Below are 20,102 nucleotides of genomic sequence, written 5' to 3' on the forward strand. Positions count from 1 at the left end.
GATTGCAGGTAGTACATCTGCCCCGACCTCAAAGCCAGACAATTGCACAGAGCTGAAGAACACTGGAGAAAGAGAAGATAATATAATTGAAGGGGATCAATTGGTGGAGAACAGATTGAGCTGAGTTGACCGCATCTCTGATCAGTGTCAGCCTACAGCAACTTCATGGTGATTCTAAATTATGGTGGCGGGCAATTTCTAAAAATATCCACCTGTTAAAATACTTCTCACTTGACATGTGTTGCCCAATTGCGCTTTATCACTGGCCAACTGACGAAATATATTTATATACTCATACTCACACTCTGACCTCTATCATGTTCAGTTCATCCAACCATGTACATGAAGGAAGCTGGGGAAAAAAATTAATGTGAGATTATTGCAGTGTATGTAGGTCAAAATCTTGTGGCATGGTCGTGAAAAGCCAATGTCACGTTCTGATACGGCACACACCACACACAGTTCAAAATGGAAGGAATATGATTCAAATCGTTGTGGCAGGTAGCACAAGCTTTTAAATAGGCATGTGCTGACTTAAACAGGAGCAAAGTGTTTGCAATTCACTCAGTCTCCTTTAAGATTACTGGATAGCAAATTAAGATTGTGCATGGGCTGAATTGATGAGCTGAAATTGCAGGCCCTGTCTACATATTCTGGACCATTGGAAACACAGTTTTGAAATGCCTGTAATAATTGCCTTATTTTGCATTAAAAATCGGAACATATTGTCTTGGAATTTGGGATGCCTTTGGCAATATTTCATGGTGGTGAAGTAAGTTTGAGAGAAAAATGCTTGCATGTCTTTGACTGTTTGCAAAAGTGAATGTTTGAATGCAGAAATCAACATTTTATACTTTAATGGTATATTTAATTGATTTTTGATCGTTTGCCTTTGTCCAGTATGCCACCTGAGAGAAAAATGCACCATGTACCTGTTAAGTGTATCAAAAGAACATTCTCTTTTTGTTTTGAATGTAATTGTGCTTGTATTATTGGGGAAAATTTCATCCATGAAGTGTGCTTGTTTGCAGAGTACTGATTATTATTCTTGCCATAATGATCTTAGTAAAGGTGTGTCTTTATTTCCCAAGTTAATTTGAGTTGACTTTTCTGTAAGTTTCTGCAAAAAGTATTTTTTTATAAGTTATAATCTTTATTGTCACAAGTAGGCTTACATTAACACTGCAATGAAGTTACTGTGAAAAGCCCCTAGTCGCCACATTCTGGCGCCTGTTCGGTTACACAGAGGGTGAATTCAGAATGTCCAAATTACCAAACAGCACGTCTTTCGGGACTTGTGGGAAGAAATCAGAACACCCAGAGGAAACCCACACAGACACGGGGAGAACGTGCAGACTTGGCACAGAAAGGGATCCAAGCTAGGAATCCAACCTGGGACCCTGGCGCTGTGAAGCAACAGTGTAATGTTTCAGCTAGTGACCTCTGTACCTGTTTAAAATTATGTTAACCTCCTGTTTTAGGGGGCAGCGCAGTGGTTAGCAGTGCTGCCTCACGGTGCCGAGCGCCCGGGTTCAATCCTGGTCCTGGGTTACTGTTGTGTGGAGTTTGCACATTCTCCCCGTGTTTGCAAGGCCCCCCCAAAAAATATGTGCAGGATAGCTGAATTGACCATATCTTTTTATTAAGACAGTAAAAAATATATACAAGGCCAAATTGCCCCTTGATTGGAAAAAAACATTGGGCACTCTAAATTTATATTGAGGAAAGTTTCCTGCTTTAGACTGCATTCGGATTTAGGAATGTCTTTCTGTTTTGGGAATGTAATATCTCCATGCTTCTGCTTTTGCTGTTGGATTGGGGGTACAAAGGCTTATACTGCTTTGAATTGCAGACCCGAGGAGAACAATTATTGGGCTAAGGGAAAATGGGCACTCCTATAATATAAAGTTACTTTAGCTCCTGCGATGAAGTCAAGTTTATGATTTTATTTGAACCGAATTATATCTACCTTCTTACCAGGTTTTACTGGTGGAAAGGCACATTTGATTGGGTACTAATGAAGCAAATGTAACATTGGCAAAGCGGGAAAAATCTATTTTTATTCTTTTTTAGAGTCCAGAACGTTACCTGCAGCTTGGTGCGAAAGTTCCAAAGGGATCTTTATTGCTTGGACCACCAGGGTGTGGAAAAAACACTACTGGCAAAAGCTGTTGCTTCGGAAGCTCAAGTCCCTTTCTTAGCCATGGCTGGATCAGAGTTTGTGGAGGTGATTGGAGGTGAGGAGTAAAGGTTGACATCCAAAACACTGTTACTACGGGGGGGGGGGGGGATATTCTGCTGACGAGGGAGGGACTATGGTTGAGGGACAGAGAGGAGGTCGGGGGCAGAGGCTGCGTGGGGGCAGGCTGGTGGAGGCGTGGGGTGCGGGCTGGAGACTGGCCCAAGAAAGGGGATGGCTGATCGGCGAAGGGGGGGGGGGGGGGGGGGGGGGGGGGCGATGAGCCCCCCCCCCACTTGGCTGATAACTTGAAATGTACGAGGGGTAAATGGGCCGGTCAAGAGGGCACACGTGTTCGCGCATTTGAGAGGACTGAAGGCGGACGTGGTAATGCTGCAGGAGACGCACCTTAGAGTACCTGACCAGATTAGATTGAGGAAAGGTTGGGTCGGGCAGGTTTTTCACTGGACTGGACTCTAAGACTAGAGGGGTCGCGATCCTGATCAACAAGCGAGTGGTGTTTGAGGCGAGAAGAATAGTTACGGATGTGGGAGGCTGGTATATTATGGTCAGTGGGAAACTGGAGGGGGTGCAAGTGGTACCAGTAAATGTGTATGCGCCAAATTGGGGCGATGTGGAGTTTATAAAGAGGATGCTGGTAAAGATACTGGACCTGGATTTGCATACGTTGGTCATGGGAGGGGACTTCAACACAGTTAATGACCCTGGCCAAGACCGGTCAAGCTCGAAAACGGGCAGAGTGCCAGCAATGGCAAAGGAACTAAAAGGGTTCATGGAGTAGATGGGGGATGGAGGGGGAGAAGTGAACTCATGGAGATTTGGGCAGCCGAGGGTGAAGGAGTTCTCCTTCTACTCACACGTGCATAAAGTGTACTCCCGGATTGATATAGAACATAGAACAGTACAGCACAGAACAGGCCCTTCGGCCCTCGATGTTGTGCCGAGCAATGATCACCCTACTCAAACCCACGTATCCACCCTATACCCGTAACCCAACAACCCCCCCCCCCTCCTTAACCTTACTACTTTTTTAGGACACTACGGGCAATTTAGCATGGCCAATCCACCTAACCCGCACATCTTTGGACTGTGGGAGGAAACCGGAGCACCCGGAGGAAACCCATGCACACACGGGGAGGACGTGCAGACTCCGCACAGACAGTGACTCAGCCGGGAACCGAACCTAGGACCCTGGAGCTGTGAAGCATTTATGCTAACCACCATGCTACTGTGCTGCCCCGTGCTCTTTATTCTGAGCAGGGCTCTACTGACGGGGGTGGTGGAGACAGGGTACTCGGCGATCACAATCTCTCAGACCCTGCTCCGCCCTGGGTTGACCTACAGGTTAGTAAAGACAGTAACCAGCGCCTGCACTGGAGGTTAGACGTGGGACTTTTAGCTGACGAGGAGGTGTGCGGACGGCTGAGGTAATGTATTCTGAATTACCAGGAAGTCAACTGTGGTCTGGGAGGCATTGTAGGCGGTGGTTAGAGGGAAGGTGATCTCGATACGGGCCCACAGGGAGAAGGTAGACAGGGCAGAGACGGACCGACTGGTAAAGGAGATACTACAGGTCGACAGGAGGTATGCCGAGACCCCAGCGGCAGGACTTTTAAGGGAACGGCGGAGGCTGCAGGCGGAGTTTGGCTTGTTAACCATAGGGAGGGTGGTAGAGCAGCTGAGAAAGGCGAGGGGGCGATTTATGAGCATGGAGAGAAGGCAAGCAGTATGCTTGCACAGCAGCTTAGAAAGAGGGAGGCAGCCAGGGAGATAGGGAAAGTAAAGAATGGGGACGGGAGCCTGGTTGGAGATTCAGCAGGAGTGAATAAGGCGTTTAAGGAGTTTTATTGTAGGCTGTATGGGTCGGAACCCCCAGCTGGGTCAGAGGGGATGAGGCACTTCCTAATGGGGGGGGGGCTGAATTTCCCGAAGGTGGATGGGGAGCTGGTAGAAGGGCTGGGGGCCCACATCGGGATTGAAGAGATAGCGGAGGGTCTGAAGGCCATGCAATCGGGTAAAGCCCCGGGGCTGGATGGGTACCCAGTGGAGTTCTATAAAAAGTTCTCTGGGATATTGGGGCCATTCTAGATGTGGACATTCAATGAGGCACGGGAGCGCGGGGTGCTTCCCCAACGAAGTCATAGGCCACGATTTCACTGATCCTGAAGTGGGACAAGAACCCGGAGCTGTGTGGGTCCTACAGGCCGATATCGCTATTGAATGAGGACGCCAAACTGCTGGCCAAAATGTTGTCCTCTAGGATTAAGGACTGTGTGCCAGACGTTATGGGGAGGACCAGACATGGTTTGTTAAGGGAAGGCAGTTGGTGGCCAATGTAAGAAGGTTGTTAAACGTGATCATGATGCCCCCGGAAGGCAGGGAGGTAGAGTTAGCGGTTGCAATGGACTCGGAGAAGGCTTTTGATCGAGCAGAATAGAAATATCTGTGGGAGGTACTGGGACGGTTCGGATTTGGGCAGGGCTTTATTGACTGGGTCAAGTTGCTGTATCAGGCTCCTGTGGCGAGTGTATGGACGAATAGGACAACATCGGACTATTTCAGGCTGCATCAGGGATGAGACAGGGATGCCTCCTCTCCCGTTGTTCCCGTTAGCCATACAGCCGCTGGCAATTGCACTGAGAGCTTCGAGGGGCTGGAAGTGGCTGGTCTGGGGTAGTGGAACACAGAGTCTCGCTTTACGCAGACGACCTGCTCCTGTATGTATCGGACCCAGCAGAGTGGATGGAAGAAATCATGAGGATTCTGTAGGAATTTGGCCGGTTTTTTGGGGTATAAACTAAATATGGGGGAAAGTGAGATGTTTGCAATTCTGGCAAGGCGATAGTAGAGGCGACTGGGGGAACTGCCGTTTAGAGTATTGGGGGAAGCTTTTGGTACCTAGGCATCCAAGTGGCATGGGAATGGCTGCACAAACTAAATCTGGCCCGACTAGTAGACCAAATGAAGGACGATTTTCGGAGGTGGGACGCGCTCCCGGTGTCACTAGTGGGAGGGTGCAGACGGTGAAGATGACGATCCTCCCGAGATTCCGGTTTGTGTTTCAGTGTCTCCCCATCTTTATTCCGCGGTCTTTTTTTAAATGGGTCAACAAAGTGATCACTGGCTTTGTCTGGGCAGGTAAGACCCCGCGAGTAAAAAAGGGGATGCTTGAGCGGAGCCAAACTTCAGTAATTACTATTGGGCGGCGAATATAGCCAGGAAGTGGGCGGTGGGGGGAGGGTCAGCACGGCATGGGAGCGTATGAAGGCGGCTTCATGCAACGGCACCAGTTTGGGGTGTTGATAACGGCGCCTCAGTCGTTCACAACATGCGCCAGGCTCAGCCTGATACAGTTTAAGCTTGTTCACCAGGCTCACATGACAGTGGCCCGGATGAGCAGGTTCTTTGGTGTAGAAGACAGGTGTGCAAGTTGTGCGGGAGGGCCAGTGAACCATGTCCACATGTTCTGGTCACGTCCAAAGCTTAGGGGATTCTGGCAGGGATTTGTAGATGTCATGTCCACGGTGTTGAAAATAAGGGTGGCACGGAGTCCAGAGGTGGCGTTTTTTGGGGTGTCGGAAGATCCAACAGGAGAAAGAGGCAGACGTTCTGGCCTTCGCTTCCCTGGTAGCCCGGAGACGGATATTATTAACTTGGAGGGACACAAAGCCCCTGAAGTTGGAGACCTGGCTATCTGACATGGCTAGCTTTCTCTGTCTGGAGAAAATCAAGTTCGCCTTCAGGGGGTCAATGGATGGTGGCAGCCGTTCATCGACTTCTTTGCGGAAAATTAATCGTCAGCAGAATGGGGGGGTTAGCTTAGTTTAGAGTAGGGCGTGTTTAAAGGTGGGATATGTAAGGTAGGAAGACGGCTTTTGCACTATGTTTATAAATTAACGTACATTGTTTATTTTGTTGTCATCGTAAAACCAAAAATACCTCAATAAAATATTTATTTAAGAAAAGTGGTGCTAGAGAATACTGAGTAATGGCTGATGGCGCAGGAAGTGGCGGTGCGGGAGTTTTTATGAACTCTGTCATCCGAATCGCCCCCCCTGGATCCATCACTGTGCTCGTTGCCATGAATAGGCGCCTGGACAGGCGCGGAATGTGGCGACTAGGGGCTTTTCACAGTAACTTTGTTGAAGTCTACTTGTGACAATAAGCGATTTTCATTTCATTTTCATTCAATAGTATGGCCACATCCTCTTGCTTTAATGTCGGAACATGTATGAAATGTTTGTCCCACACAGTCTTTCTTTACCCACAGTCAGTCCCTCTGTCTTAGGTGTGTCTCATGTAGGAAGGCTACATCCACCCTCAGACTCTTGAGATGAGCGAGGAATCTGGATCTTTTCACCAGCCTGTTGAGGCCTCTTGCGTTTCATGTTTGTCCCACACACTCTCCGGATGGAGATGTTTACCGCTCCACTTCTCTACTGGCCTTTTGTGGGCGACTGATTCTTTCCCATCAGGGTTGGCAGTGCGGTCGATGGGGATTAGTTTGGGGGGGTTTTGTATTTCTGTTGCATGATTGTTGGGTTTAAAGGGTCGCAGTCAAGGTTCTTAGACGAGAGCCACTTTTTGTGCGACAGCCCAGCTCATGGCCGCCACTGAAAGTCACTTTCCAACAGAGATAATATTTTGAGTGCACGATTGGAATTTTATGATCAGTTGTCTAGATTTTCTTGCCCTAACGGGACTTTTTTGTTGGCTGCTCAAGAGTACCAGCAAGAGCATTCCTCAGAAAATATCAAAAACTTTATTTTCGAATTTGGCATTTTTATTTGTGACCAATAGATACTTTTAGGATGACAATAACACAACACCATCAATCTTTTATATTGAATTGTTGTATTTGTTATTTTTAAAGAGGTTTCTACTCTAATTATCCTTTGTAGGTCTAGGTGCTGCAAGGGTACGAAGTTTATTTAAGGAGGCCCGAGCTCGTGCGCCCTGCATTGTGTACATTGATGAAATTGATGCAGTGGGTAAGAAACGATCCACCAGCATGTCTGGGTTTGCTAATACAGAGGAAGAGCAGACACTGAATCAGCTGTTAGTGGAAATGGATGGTGGGTATTCTGTGGTGGTACAATAGAAGTGCAAGCCAGTGTTGTTCAATATCATTCATTATTTTCTAAAGTAATGAGCTGTTGTGTCGTATTTTAGAAATGTATTTTGACCCTTTTGACACTTTTGACCCTTCAGAGCAGCACGCCTGAGGATAACCTCCCCTGGTAAATAGCCAGGTACGCTGGTATGCTTCAACCTTTTAGCTGCAGAACATACCATATGATGTTGAATTCAAATTAAATTAACCAGTGATTGGGTTGAGTGGTTACACTGCATCAGATCCTTCACTGTCCAAATGGCAGTATTGGGATTCAAGAACAATGGTGTTTCAGATCTTAATATGAAATGCAGGACCTCATTAATATTGAAAGTACAACTGAAATTGAGATTATTCATTCAATGCTGACTGCAATAACATTTCCGAGGGTGTCTTGACAACCAGTCTAGATTAAAAAGTTCCTCTGAAATTTGTTGCTGTCAGTAATTGTTGCTTGCCATGTGGTGGATATTGGACCATGAAACGTGTATTTGAACAAGCATGAAGCTTGTTCATTATCAAAGAGTGTATAAAATTCCATATGTGTCTTTTATCATTTATGTTTTAAAAAAGTGAAATGTTGCTGGCCTTGTGTAGATAACACCACCAGTTCTTACTGGAACATTGTAAATTGCTTCAATGTTATTTACTATACTATTTTGAACAGGAATGGGCACAACAGATCATGTAATAGTTCTGGCATCAACCAACCGTGCAGATATTTTGGACAGCGCCTTAATGAGACCTGGCCGACTGGATCGACATATATTTATAGACTTTCCTACTTTGCAGGTACTGAGGGATGGGTGCAGAAAATAATAATTTTGCATCTTTGGTTTGCTATCAAGTGAAAGATTGCAATATTCTACTAAACTGAGGTATGTTTTAACGCTATGGCTCACAGACATGTTGTCGAAATGTTAGTTTCCCCAGCCCAGGGTTTTACAGACGGTAAAAATGTGACTTTTTATACCTCTGTTTACCATTTTGTCATTTTCCTTCTTTCTCCCTTAACTCTGTTTTCTTAACATTCCACGCTCAATTTTTTTTCCCGCTTGACATTCCTTACCATCTTTAACCGCTTATTTTGAAGTAGGAATATCTTTTTTTTTAAAAGCTACAAGTTAAATTTTGGTCCAATCAAATGGCAAAGATAAGAAAACTGATATGATCACAATATGGCTGGAGCCCCATTGACCCTAAAATTTGTTCTTGGTGTGAAACAGGAACGGACTGCCAATAAGAGGATAAACTAATTGACAATGTCAGTAGTAAATCAAATCTGTTCATGCTGCACTAAAGGTTAAGGATACAAGTTCAAGAGGAGGTCTATGGATATTACTGCATAGATTATTATGGTTTATAACTTCTAATCTCCAGGGGGTTGTGCCAGGAGGAGCACTCCAAAGATCTGCTGTGGGATCCGATCCCGGTCGTCCCCCACTTTCAGTGGGATAGCAAGGCAAAACCTCCAATTGGAAAATACTCTGCACTGGGAAGCATCCAATACTCTGATTAAATCACAGTCTTCAGGTAATTTAATCTGTCTTAGTTACCCTGGAAAAATCAGAACTCTTGGGTAACTATAGATTGAGCTGATCACCCCCAACTTGCCCTCACCCCCTTGATTAGCTTCCCAAAGGCTGGACTTTTCAACTTAGTTGTTTTACAGCAGCTTATGCTGGAAAATGGGGAGTGTCTTCCTTTCGTCCAACTCTGCTGCACTTGACTGAGAGGATTCCTGGACAGCAGCATTGAACTTATCAAACCAGGCCTGAGTCGAAGGCTCGGCAAGAAAGGGCAGTACATCTTATTGCAAGTAAATAAGAGCAGAGTGGCAATCCGACTCTAACTCAGCTGAAGTTACAGTCCAATAATTTGTTTTAAATTTCATTCTTCCATTTAAATAGAATTGTGTCTGTGATTCTTTTTCTTTCCACCGGATGTTGGCGTTAGTGACAGGCTAGTATTTATTTGCCACCCTTAATTATCCTAGTGGAGATGGTGGTGAGTTGCCTTCTTGAACTGCTACAGTGTATGTGGTGATGGTTTTTCACAATAGGGGTTCCAGAATTTTAATCCACTGATGATGAAGGAACGATGATATATTCCCAATTAGAGTTGTGCCTTGGAAAACAAAAGGGCGATATTCCTCTGCAGGGAAAAGGTGTTAGGATGTCGGACTGGAAGAGATTGCAGAGATTGTTGAGAGTTGAGGCCGTGGAAGGATTTGAATACGAGGAGCAGGATTTTAAAATAGAGGCATTGTCATACATTGAACCAGTGAAGGTCAGTAACTGCGCTGATGAGGGTGAATGAGAATGAGCGAGCTAAGATATATAAAACAGTTTTGGATGAATACAACTTTATGTAAGGTGGAAGATGGCAAGCTGGCCAGGAGATAATTGAATAGTCAATTCTAGAGGTAACAAAGGCATGGATGATGTTTCAGAAATAAAATATAGGGTAGTATTGCCAAATCTATACAAGGTGCTATTTACATCACACCTGGAATATTGTGAACAGTTGGTCCCCTTATCTAAGAAAAGATATACTGGCATTGGAGGCAGTCCAGAGAAGCTCCACTTGGTTGACCCTGGGTACAGAAGTATTTTCTTATGAGGAGAGATTAAGTAGGTTGGACCTGTACACATTGGAGTTTAGAAGAGTGAGGGGCAACCTTATTGAGACATAGGATTATCTTTTTTTTTTAATTAAGGAACAATTTAGCGTAGCCCATCCACCTACCCTGCCCCTGCACATTTTTGGGTTGTGGGGATGAGATCCATACAGACACTGGGAGAATGTGCAACTCCACAAGGTGCCGAACCCGGATCCTCGGTGCAGTGAGGCAGTAGTGCTAACCACTGCTCTACCATACAGCCCTGGATAAATAGGATTCTCGGGGCTTGACAGGGTAGACGCTGGTAGGTTGTTTCCCTTGTGGGAGTGTCTAGCATCTGAGGGAATAATCTCAGGCAAGGCGTCGCCCATTTAAGACACAAATCAGGAGGAATTTCTTCTCTCGAGGTAGTGAAACTATAATTCTTTACCGCAGAGAGCTGTAGAAGGTGGGTTGTTAGTTATGTTCAAGGCAGAGATAAACAGATTTTTAATCATGAAGGGAATCCAGGAATCAACGGTTATGGGGATAAATCAGGGAATCAAGGATTATGGTGATACGGTGGGAAAGTGGAGTTGAGGATTAGATCAGTCATAATCTCACTGAATGGCAGAGCACATGTGATGGGGCCGAAAGCCCTACTTCTGCTTTTGGTGTTGAGGTGATGAACTGAGGCAGGGTGGAAGAAAGCAGTCCCGATGTTGATATGGCTATGATATGCCCAATTCTTTTTTTTTCCAATTAAGGGGCAATTTAAGCCTGGCCAATCGACCTATCCTGTACATTTTTGTATTGTGAGGTTGCAACCCACGCAGACACAGGGAGAATGTGCAAAATCCACAAGGACAGTTACCCAGGGCCGTGATCGAACCCGGGTCCTTGGCTCTGTGTGGCAACAGGGCTAACCAATGCACCACCATGCCGCCCCTAAAACCTACCTCTTTGACTTAGCTTTGTCGTGTCCTTGTATTTCCTAATGTGGTTCCATGTCAAATATTGTTTGTTAATGCTCCTGTGAAGTGCCTTGGGATGTTTTACTATGTTCAAGGTGCTATATAAATTCAAATAGTTATTGTTGTATCCTTGCAATGAGACACATTGGGTGGTCAATTGAAAGCCTCAGAATAATGCAGATCTGCCTGGTTCCAGTATCAAAGTCTGACATTGGTGCAATCTTCAATTGCTAGGTGTGTCACCATCAGCTGTACCAATCCCAGAGACCCTACGTTTTGTACCCGCTTTCCAGTTACTTTCCTATTTCAAAGGAGGATAATCACCAGTTAATCAGTTTTGTTTATTTTGATTGCTTAAGCAGGCTTAATTATCTCACAAGCAAGTTGTTTCAATTCGTGATGCTGATAAATAGATAGAGAAATACAGCACAGAACAGGCCCTTCGGCCCACGATGTTACGCCGAACTTTTGTCCTAGGTTAATCATAGAATTTTGGACACTAAGGGCAATTTTTCATGGCCAATCCACCCAACCTGCACATCTTTGGACTGTGGGAGGAAACCGGAGTACCCGGAGGAAACCCACGCGCACACGTGGAGGATGTGCAGACTCCACACAGACAGTGACCCAAGTCGAAATCGAACTTGGGACCCTGGAGCTGTGAAGCAATTGTGCTATCCACAATGCTACCGTGCTGCCCTTAAGATGAAGTTAACCTACACTCCATTATTCTACCCTAATCCATGTACCTATCCAATAGCCGCTTGAAGGTCCCTAACGTTTCCGACTCAACTACTTCCACAGGCAGTGCATTCCATGCCCCCACCACTCTCTGGGTAAAGAACCTACCTCTGACATCCCCTCTAAATCTTCCACCATTTATCTTAAATTTATGTCCCCTTGTAATGGTGTGTTCCACCCGGGGAAAAAGTCTCTGACTGTCTAATCTATTCCCCTGATCATCTTATAAACCTCTATCAAGTCGCCCCTCATCCTTCTCCGTTCTAATGAGAAAAGGCCTAGCACCCTCAACCTTTCCTCGTATGACCTACTCTCCATTCCAGGCAACATCCTGGTAAATCTCCTTTGCACCTTTTCCAAAGCTTCCACATCCTTCCTAAAATGAGGCGACCAGAACTGCACACAGTACTCCAAATGTGGCCTGACCAAGGTTTTGTACAGCTGCATCATCACCTCACGGCTCTTAAATTCAATCCCTCTGCTAATGAACGCTAGCACACCATAGGCCTTCTTCACAGCTCTATCCACTTGAGTGGCAACTTTCAAAGATCGATGAACATAGACCCCAAGATCTCTCTGCTCCTCCACATTGCCAAGAACCCTACCGTTAACCCTGTATTCCGCATTCATATTTGTCCTTCCAAAATGGACAACCTCACACTTGTCAGGGTTAAACTCCATCTGCCACTTCTCAGCCCAGCTCTGCATCCTTTCTATGTCCCTTTGAAGCCGACAACAGCCCTCCTCACTATCCACAACTCCACCAATCTTCGTATCATCTGCAAATTTACTGACCCACCCTTCAACTCCCTCATCCAAGTCGTTAATGAAATCACAAACAGCAGAGGACCCAGAACTGACCCCTGCGGTACGCCACTGATAACTGGGCTCCAGGCTGAATATTTGCCATCCACCACCACTCTCTGTCTTCTATCGGTTAGCCAGTTTGTTATCCAACTGGCCAAATTTCCCACTATCCCATGCCTCCTTACTTTCTGCACAAGCCTACAATGGGGAACCTTATCAAATGCCTTACTAAAATCCATGTACACTACATCCACTGCTTTACCTTCATTCACATGCTGGTCATCTCCTCAGAGAAGTCAATAATACTTGTAAGACAAGACCTACCCCTCACAAATCTGTGCTGACTATCCCTAATCAAGCAGTGCCTTTCCAGATGCTCAGAAATCCTATCCCTCAGTACCCTTTCCATTACTTTGCCTACCACCGAAGTAAGACTAACTGGCCTGTAATTCCCAGGGTTATCCCGATTCCCTTTTTTGAACAGGGGCACGACATTCACCACTCTCCAATCCTCTGGTACCACCCCTGTTGACAGCGAGGACGAAAAGATCATTGCCAACGGCTCTGCAATTTCATTTCTTGCTTCCCATAGAATCCTTGGATATATCCCGTCAGGCCAGGGGGACTTGTCTATCCTCAAGTTTTTCAAAACGCGCAACACATCTTCCTTCCTGACAAGTATCTCCTCAAGCTTATCAGTCTGTTTCACACTGTCCTCTCCAACAATATGGCCCCTCTCGTTTGTAAATACTGAAGAAAATACTTGTTCAAGACCTCTCCTATCTCTTCAGACTCGATACACAATCTCCCGCTACTGTCCTTGATCGGACCTACCCTCGCTCTAGTCATTCTCAAATTTCTCACGTATGTGTAAAAGGCCTTGGGGTTTTCCTTGATCCTACCTGCCAAAGATTTTTCATGCCCTATCTTAGCTCTCCTAATCCCTTTCTTCAGTTCCCTCCTGGCTATCTTGTATCCCTCCAGCGCCCTGTCTGAACCTTGTTTCTTCAGCCTTGCATAAGTCTCCTTCTTCCTCTTAACAAGACATTCAACCTCTCTTGTCAACCATGGTTCCCTCACTCGACCATCTCTTCCCTGCCTAACAGGGACATACATATCAAAGACACGCAGTACCTGTTCCTTGAACAAGTTCCACATTTCACTTGTGACCTTCCCTGACAGCCTTTGTTCCCAACTTCTGCACTTCAATTCTTGTCTGACAGCATTGTATTTACCTTCCCCCAATTATAAACCTTTCCCTGTTGCACGCACCTATCCCTCTCCATTACTAAAGTGAAAGTCACAGAATTGTGGTCACTACCTCCAAAATGCTCCCCCACTAACAAATCTATCACCTGCCCTGGTTCATTACCAAGTACTAAATCCAATATGGCCTCCCCTCTGGTCAGACAATCTACATACTGTGTGAGAAAAGCTTCCTGGACACACTGCACAAACACTACCCCATCCCAAACTATTTGATCTAAAGAGTTTCCACTCAATATTTGGGAAGTTGAAGTCACCCATGACTACTACCCTGTGACTTCTGCACCTTTCCAAAATCTGTTTCCCAATCTGTTCCTCCACATCTCTGCTGCTATTGGGGGGCCCATAGAAAACTCCCAACAAGGTGACTGCTCCTTTCCTATTTCTGACTTCAACCCATATTACCTCAGTAGGCAGATCCCCCTCGAACTGCCTTTCTGCAGCTGTTATACTATCTCTAATTAACAATGCCCCCCCCCCCCCCCCCACCACCAACCTCTTTTACCATCCTCCCTAATCTTGTTGAAACATCTATAACCAGGGACCTCCAACAACCATTTCTGCCCCTCTTCTATCCAAGTTTCCGTGATGGCCACCACATCGTAGTCCCAAGTACCGATCCATGCCTTAAGTTCACCCACCTTATTCCTGATGCTTCTTGCATTAAAGTATACACACTTCAACCCATCTCCTTGCCTGCAAGTACTCTCCTTTGTCAGTGTTACCTTCCCCACTGCATCACTACGTGCTTTGGCGTCCTGAATATCGGCTTCCTTAGTTGCTGGACTACAGATCCGGTTCCCATTCCCCTGCCAAATTAGTTTAAACCCTCCCGAAGAGTACTAGAAAACCTCCCTCCCAGGATATTGGTGCCCCTCTGGTTCAGATGCAACCTGTCCTGCTTGTACAGGTCCCACCTTCCCAGAATGCACTCCAGTAATCCAAATACCTGAAGCCCTCCCTCCTACACCATTCCTGCAGCCACGTGTTCAACTGCACTCTCTCCCTATTCCTAGCCTCGCTATCACGTGGCACCGGCAACAAACCAGAGATGACAACTCTGTCTGTCCTGGCCTTTAACTTCCAGCCTAACTCCCTAAACTTGTTTATTACCTCCACACCCTTTTTCCTACCTACGTCCTTGGTACCAATGTGCACCACGACTTCTGGCTGCTCCCCTTCCCCCTTCAGGATCCTGAAGACACGATCCGAGACATCTCTGGCACCCGGGAGGCAACATACCTTTTGGGAGTCTCGCTCGCAACCACAGAATCTCCTATCTATTCCCCTAACCATTGAATCTCCTATTACTATTGCTTTTCTATGCTCCCCCCTTCCCTTCTGAGCCCCAGAGCCAGACTCCGTGCCAGAGACCTGGCCGCTGGGGCCTAACCCCGGTAGGTCATCCCCCCCCCCCCCCCCCCCCCCCCCAAACAGCATCCAAAACAGTATACTTGTTTTGAAGGGGAACGGCCACGAGGGATCCCTGCACTGTCTGCCTGTTAGTTTTCTTTCCCCTGACTGTAACAGAGCTACTTTTGTCCAGTACCTTTGGTGTGGCTACCTCCCTGTAACTCTTCTCTATGACCCCCTCTGCCTCCCGGATGATCCGAAGTTCATCCAGCTCCAGCTCCAGTCCTTAACACGGTCCTCTGAGGAGCCGGAGTTGGGTGCAATTCCCGCAGGTATAGTCAGCGGGGACACCAGTGGTATCCCTCACCACCCACATCCTACAGGAGGAGCATGCAACTGCCCTAGCCTCTATCCCCTCTTACTTTACAGAATTAGCTGCCCTGTGGACCAACTGGACCTCCGCCCCTCTGACTCTGCTTCCAGTCAGCTGTACTCTAAACTCCTGGCTCCCTTCACACTCTTTGATAAATATAGGAAATGAAATGTAAGGAGCACCGTACTCCCTCCTCACCGAACTCCCTCAGTCACCAAACTCTCACTGTAGCACTCAAGTGCCCACAAGCTCAGCACTCTAGTGCAAACCTATACCAAGGCATACACAACGACAGAACAACAGGAATGTAACTTTTCTCTTATTTTCTGGTGCATTTTGTATTTTGTGAAACTTTCTGCAGTTTATATCAAAATATTTTTTATACCTGGATATATAGCTTGATTACTAAACTGTGGCTTTCAAAACACAAGTTAGAACTAATTTTGTTGAGGCAGAGTTGCTACAATTCTAATCCCGCACAATCTAACTATGTGATCACTTTGGATGGAATATCTTGAACTTCCAGTTTGCTTTGTTTAGTAAAACAAATCGAGAATTAAAGCTAATGGAAGCTTCCAGCACCCACTCAGCTGAAAAGATGAATCATGGGATAACTTTATAACTATTATTGTCCTTTGGCATTTGTAGGAAAGGAAGGAAATTTTGAGCAACATTTGAAGAGTCTAAAGTAACTCGTCCGGCTTGGTTTTTATTCCCAACGATTGGCTGAGCTAGCTCCAGGATTCAGTGGTAAGAATTGAGCATTTAAACGTACTGTGCAAAATTTTATTGTAGATTTTTTTGTCGGCTGAGCTGCTCTGTGTTTCCAGGGAGGTTGCTGTACATGTTGGTGTAAAAGTTTCTGAGCTTACATATTCCATCAGAAATTTGAGGTTGTAATTAGAAATCTGTTATGCCGTTCAAAAGTGCTAACTATAATCTGTCCTACTTTAGTCACACAAACCTTTGTGCTGCAGAATCTTGTTTAGTTTAACGTGTGCATTAATTTGGCTTCATCCTAGGAGCTGACATCGCAACATCTGTAATGAAGCAGCATTACATGCAGCCAGAGAAGGGGAGAAATCTGTTGACACCTTAAATTTTGAATATGCAGTAGAGAAGGTCATAGCAGGTATCTATTTTCTATTTTCATTCATTTTATCAATCACCATATAATGAGGGGGAAAGAGGTATGGATCAGGAGAGCACTAACATTGACCTTTATTTTGAATTGCATTGTGGTACAGTAAGAGTTTATGGGCCTGCTTCTTCAGCACACGGAAGCTGTCTAAAGGATGCCATTTTAAAAAAAACAATCAATTTGTGAACTCATCTTAAATGAAGGGAATCCCATGTCAATTTTAGACCAAGCAGTTCTTGGAGTTCATTCCCCAATAAATTTGCACCAGTGTTTATCAATCTCATTTTTTGGTGTTATACATCAAGGATATAGATTATACTGGCAATTGATGTGAACCCTTCCAAGCTGAACAAAATAACTAAATTTCAGGCAGTGGATATTGGTAATATTTGTGACATCAGGGGCGAAATTCTCCCCTACCCGGCGGGGCGGGGGTTCCCGGCGTAGTGGAGTGGCGCCAACCACTCCCGTGTCGGGCCTTCCCAAAAGGTACGGAATTCTCCGCACCTTTAGGGCTAGGCCCGCGCCGGAGAGGCTCCCGCTGCGCCAAAACCGGCGCAACGGCCTTTGACGCCTGCCGGCCGGCCTCGGGGCTGGCCGAAAGGCCCTTTGCCGGCCGGCGTGAGTCTGCGCATGCGCCAGGGCGTCAGCAGCTGCTGACTTAACCGCCGGCGCATGCGCGGGGGTAGGGGGGGTCTCTTCTGCCTCAGCCATGGTGGAGGCTGTGGCGGCGACAGAAGAAAAAGAGGTGCCCCCCATGGCACAGGCCTGCCCACCGATCGGTGGGCCCCAATTGCGGGCCAGGCCACCGTGGGGGCACCGCCTTGGGTTCCGATCCCCCCCCCCCCCCCCCCCCCCCCCCCACCCCCCCCCCCCCCCCAGGACCCTGGGGGCCCGCTTGCACCGCCAATCCTGCCGGCACAGAGGTGGTTTTAAACCCACGTCGGCGGATTAACTTGTCAGCGGCGGAACTTCGGCCCATCGTGGGCCGGAGAATCGCCGCGGGGGGCACGCAGATCGGCGGGGCGCGATTCCCACTCCCGCCGATTCCCGGGTGGCGGAGAATTGCGGCCACTGCGGGGGCGGGATTTACGCTGGCCCGGGCGAATTCCACGACCGGCGGCGGGTCGGAGAATTCCGCCCCCGGATTTTAACCTGATCATGAGATCAGATACCCGTCAACCCATTAACTTTCAGTTTTGTTTCCTGTTTTTCTTTAAAAAAAAAAATAAATTTGGACTATCCAATTCATTTTTCCAATTAAGGGCAATTTAGCGTGGCCAATCCACCTATCACATCTTTGGGTTGTGGAGGCGAAACCGACGCAAACATGAGGAGAATGTGCAAACTCCAACCAGAGACGGGATCGAACCTGGGACCTTGGTGCCGTGAGGCAGCAGTGCTACTCACTGCGCCACCGTGCTGCCCTTTCTTTTCCTTTATATTAAATTTTTCCTTCTATATTAAATTTAGAGTACCCAATTCTTTTTTTCCAATTAAGGGGCAATTTTGTCATGGCCAATCCACCTACCCTGCACATCGTTTTAAGTTGTGGGGGTGAGACCCAAACAGACAATTTTCTCCGTTCAGTGACCCAGGGCTGGGATCGAACCTGGGTCTCGGCTTCTTGAGGCAGCAGTGGTAACCACTGTGCTGCCCTCCTGTTACTTCTCAGACTCTTTTTAATTTGACTACTTGGTTTATTAATGCAAATTATTTATAATGTAAACTACTGTACTGCATTTTAAAAGCTAAACAGCCAGTAACTGAGAAATATTTAAGTGCCATTTGTAAATGTCCAGGTGTGGTGGATTTAAGATTAAATCTGCAGGCTTTGGTAGTTCAACCAAACATAGAGCTTTATTTAGATGATAACACTACAGGCTGCGATGTAGACTTCCTGGTTTCCTGTGTAAATGACCAATGATGTCACATAATTGTTTTCTTAAAGTGCCCCTGTTCAGATTCATGGCTGCTTTTGGGGAAACACTAAAAGCACACTGAGGAACCAGCCTTTGGTTGCCTGCTCACTAAAGACTGGTGTATGGCACATGGGGGAGGAGGAAAAATACTTTGGATAACATTTCTTTTGGAAGAAGGAATAAATGGTTTGGAAGACTCAAATCTAAACGCAGGTACAATCATTTTAAAGGAATGGTTTTCGGTGTGTCACGGGAAAGAAGAGGAAAGTGGCATTAATTGGCAGCTGTTTTTATAGAATCTGCATAGGTGCAGTGGGCAAATGGCTTCTTGATGTGATGCATGATTGCTTTATGATTCTGTGTTCTAATTCAAACGTTCATATTAAATACCTCTGGTTACAGTTCTCAAAGTAGAACACAACCTCCCCTTTTTTTTAAATAGGACAAAATTAATTGTCACTGATTATTTAAAACATTCCTAAAGTGCCAGCATTGTTCACTCTCATGACACTATTTGCTTGCTGGGAAATGTTTATTTGCATTGTTGACATTTTCCGTTTTCCCCTCAGGCACTGCCAAGAAGAGTAAAATTCTCTCCAAAGAAGAACAGAAAATAATAGCTTTCCATGAGTCTGGGCATGTTCTTGTGGGTTGGCTTCTTGAGCACACAGAAGCTGTCTTAAAGGTCTAGTTTTTCTATAAAAAAACTATGAATCTTGTTGCTATTATCACACTCCTTTTATGTACTATTATACAGATATAGTCAGTTGCACCTGCTGCTTTATGCTTCGACCTCCAACAACTCATTTGAATCAATCTTTCATTGATTGAGGCACGTTTTGTGTAGAATTGCTCAGTTTCCTTTGACCCTTTAAGCTGGTTCCTGGGAGGTACATCAAAGCAGCCTATGAACTGTGCGTGCGTGTATGTCTAAGGCTGGGTTGTGGGTGGGTTTGGGGGAGGCTGGGTATGTGTGTGCTAAAGTTCCAGTATCAAAGGAAAATAGGTAGCAAGTAACCTCATTGAAATCAACTAATGTTATGGACAAGGAGAACTGTTATTTCGTCATAATAATATATGTGATCAATGTAGAAATTTCAGATGTATGGTATTAAATGTATTTAGTACAGTAAGGGTTAAAAGCCTGGGTTAGTGTGTGTGTAACTGCTCCAGTCACGCTTTAAAAATCCTGGTTTAATAGGCAACAATGTTTTTGGGAGCCAGAGCTGCAATTATAGCATTGTAAAAGCTTAGGCTCATGGATTTTTGTTTGAATTAAGACAATTCCCTGTGGACTGGTAATTTAAATACATTATCTTTCAGTTTGGTAAGATGATGTAACTAATGGGAGGAGCGAGAGTACCAGGCATTTTGCAGAACAGCAGTTTAATTTTAGATTGTGATGTGAACAGATGTCAAACATCTGTCTCACTGCAGTTCAGTTAAACATTTGACTGGGGACAGACCAGAAGCAGTGAGTTCAAGATTTGCCTGTGAACAGGATAGGCAATGTCAATAGTGAGTTGAGGCAGACAGGAGTTTGCAATTGGGAAATGGAAGTCAAACCATGAAGGCGTTTCTGAAGACTAGGGATCCTGCATGGTTCTGAC

The 20,102-nt window shown here is 45.9% G+C and overlaps 1 protein-coding gene across 1 annotated transcript in view; it reads left to right on the forward strand.

Annotated features, from left to right (window-relative positions):
* The window catches only part of spg7 (SPG7 matrix AAA peptidase subunit, paraplegin), a 90,347-nt gene that overhangs the window by 49,616 nt on the left and 20,629 nt on the right, over positions 1-20,102 (forward strand). The window contains 8 exon segments of the mRNA XM_038806481.1: positions 2,074-2,148; positions 2,150-2,237; positions 7,102-7,275; positions 7,981-8,105; positions 16,083-16,179; positions 16,452-16,460; positions 16,463-16,561; positions 19,062-19,177. Coding sequence (XP_038662409.1) covers positions 2,074-2,148; positions 2,150-2,237; positions 7,102-7,275; positions 7,981-8,105; positions 16,083-16,179; positions 16,452-16,460; positions 16,463-16,561; positions 19,062-19,177 — 783 coding nt within the window.

The sequence above is a fragment of the Scyliorhinus canicula genome, chromosome 9, assembly GCF_902713615.1.
Source record: "Scyliorhinus canicula chromosome 9, sScyCan1.1, whole genome shotgun sequence".
Taxonomy (NCBI): domain Eukaryota; kingdom Metazoa; phylum Chordata; class Chondrichthyes; order Carcharhiniformes; family Scyliorhinidae; genus Scyliorhinus; species Scyliorhinus canicula.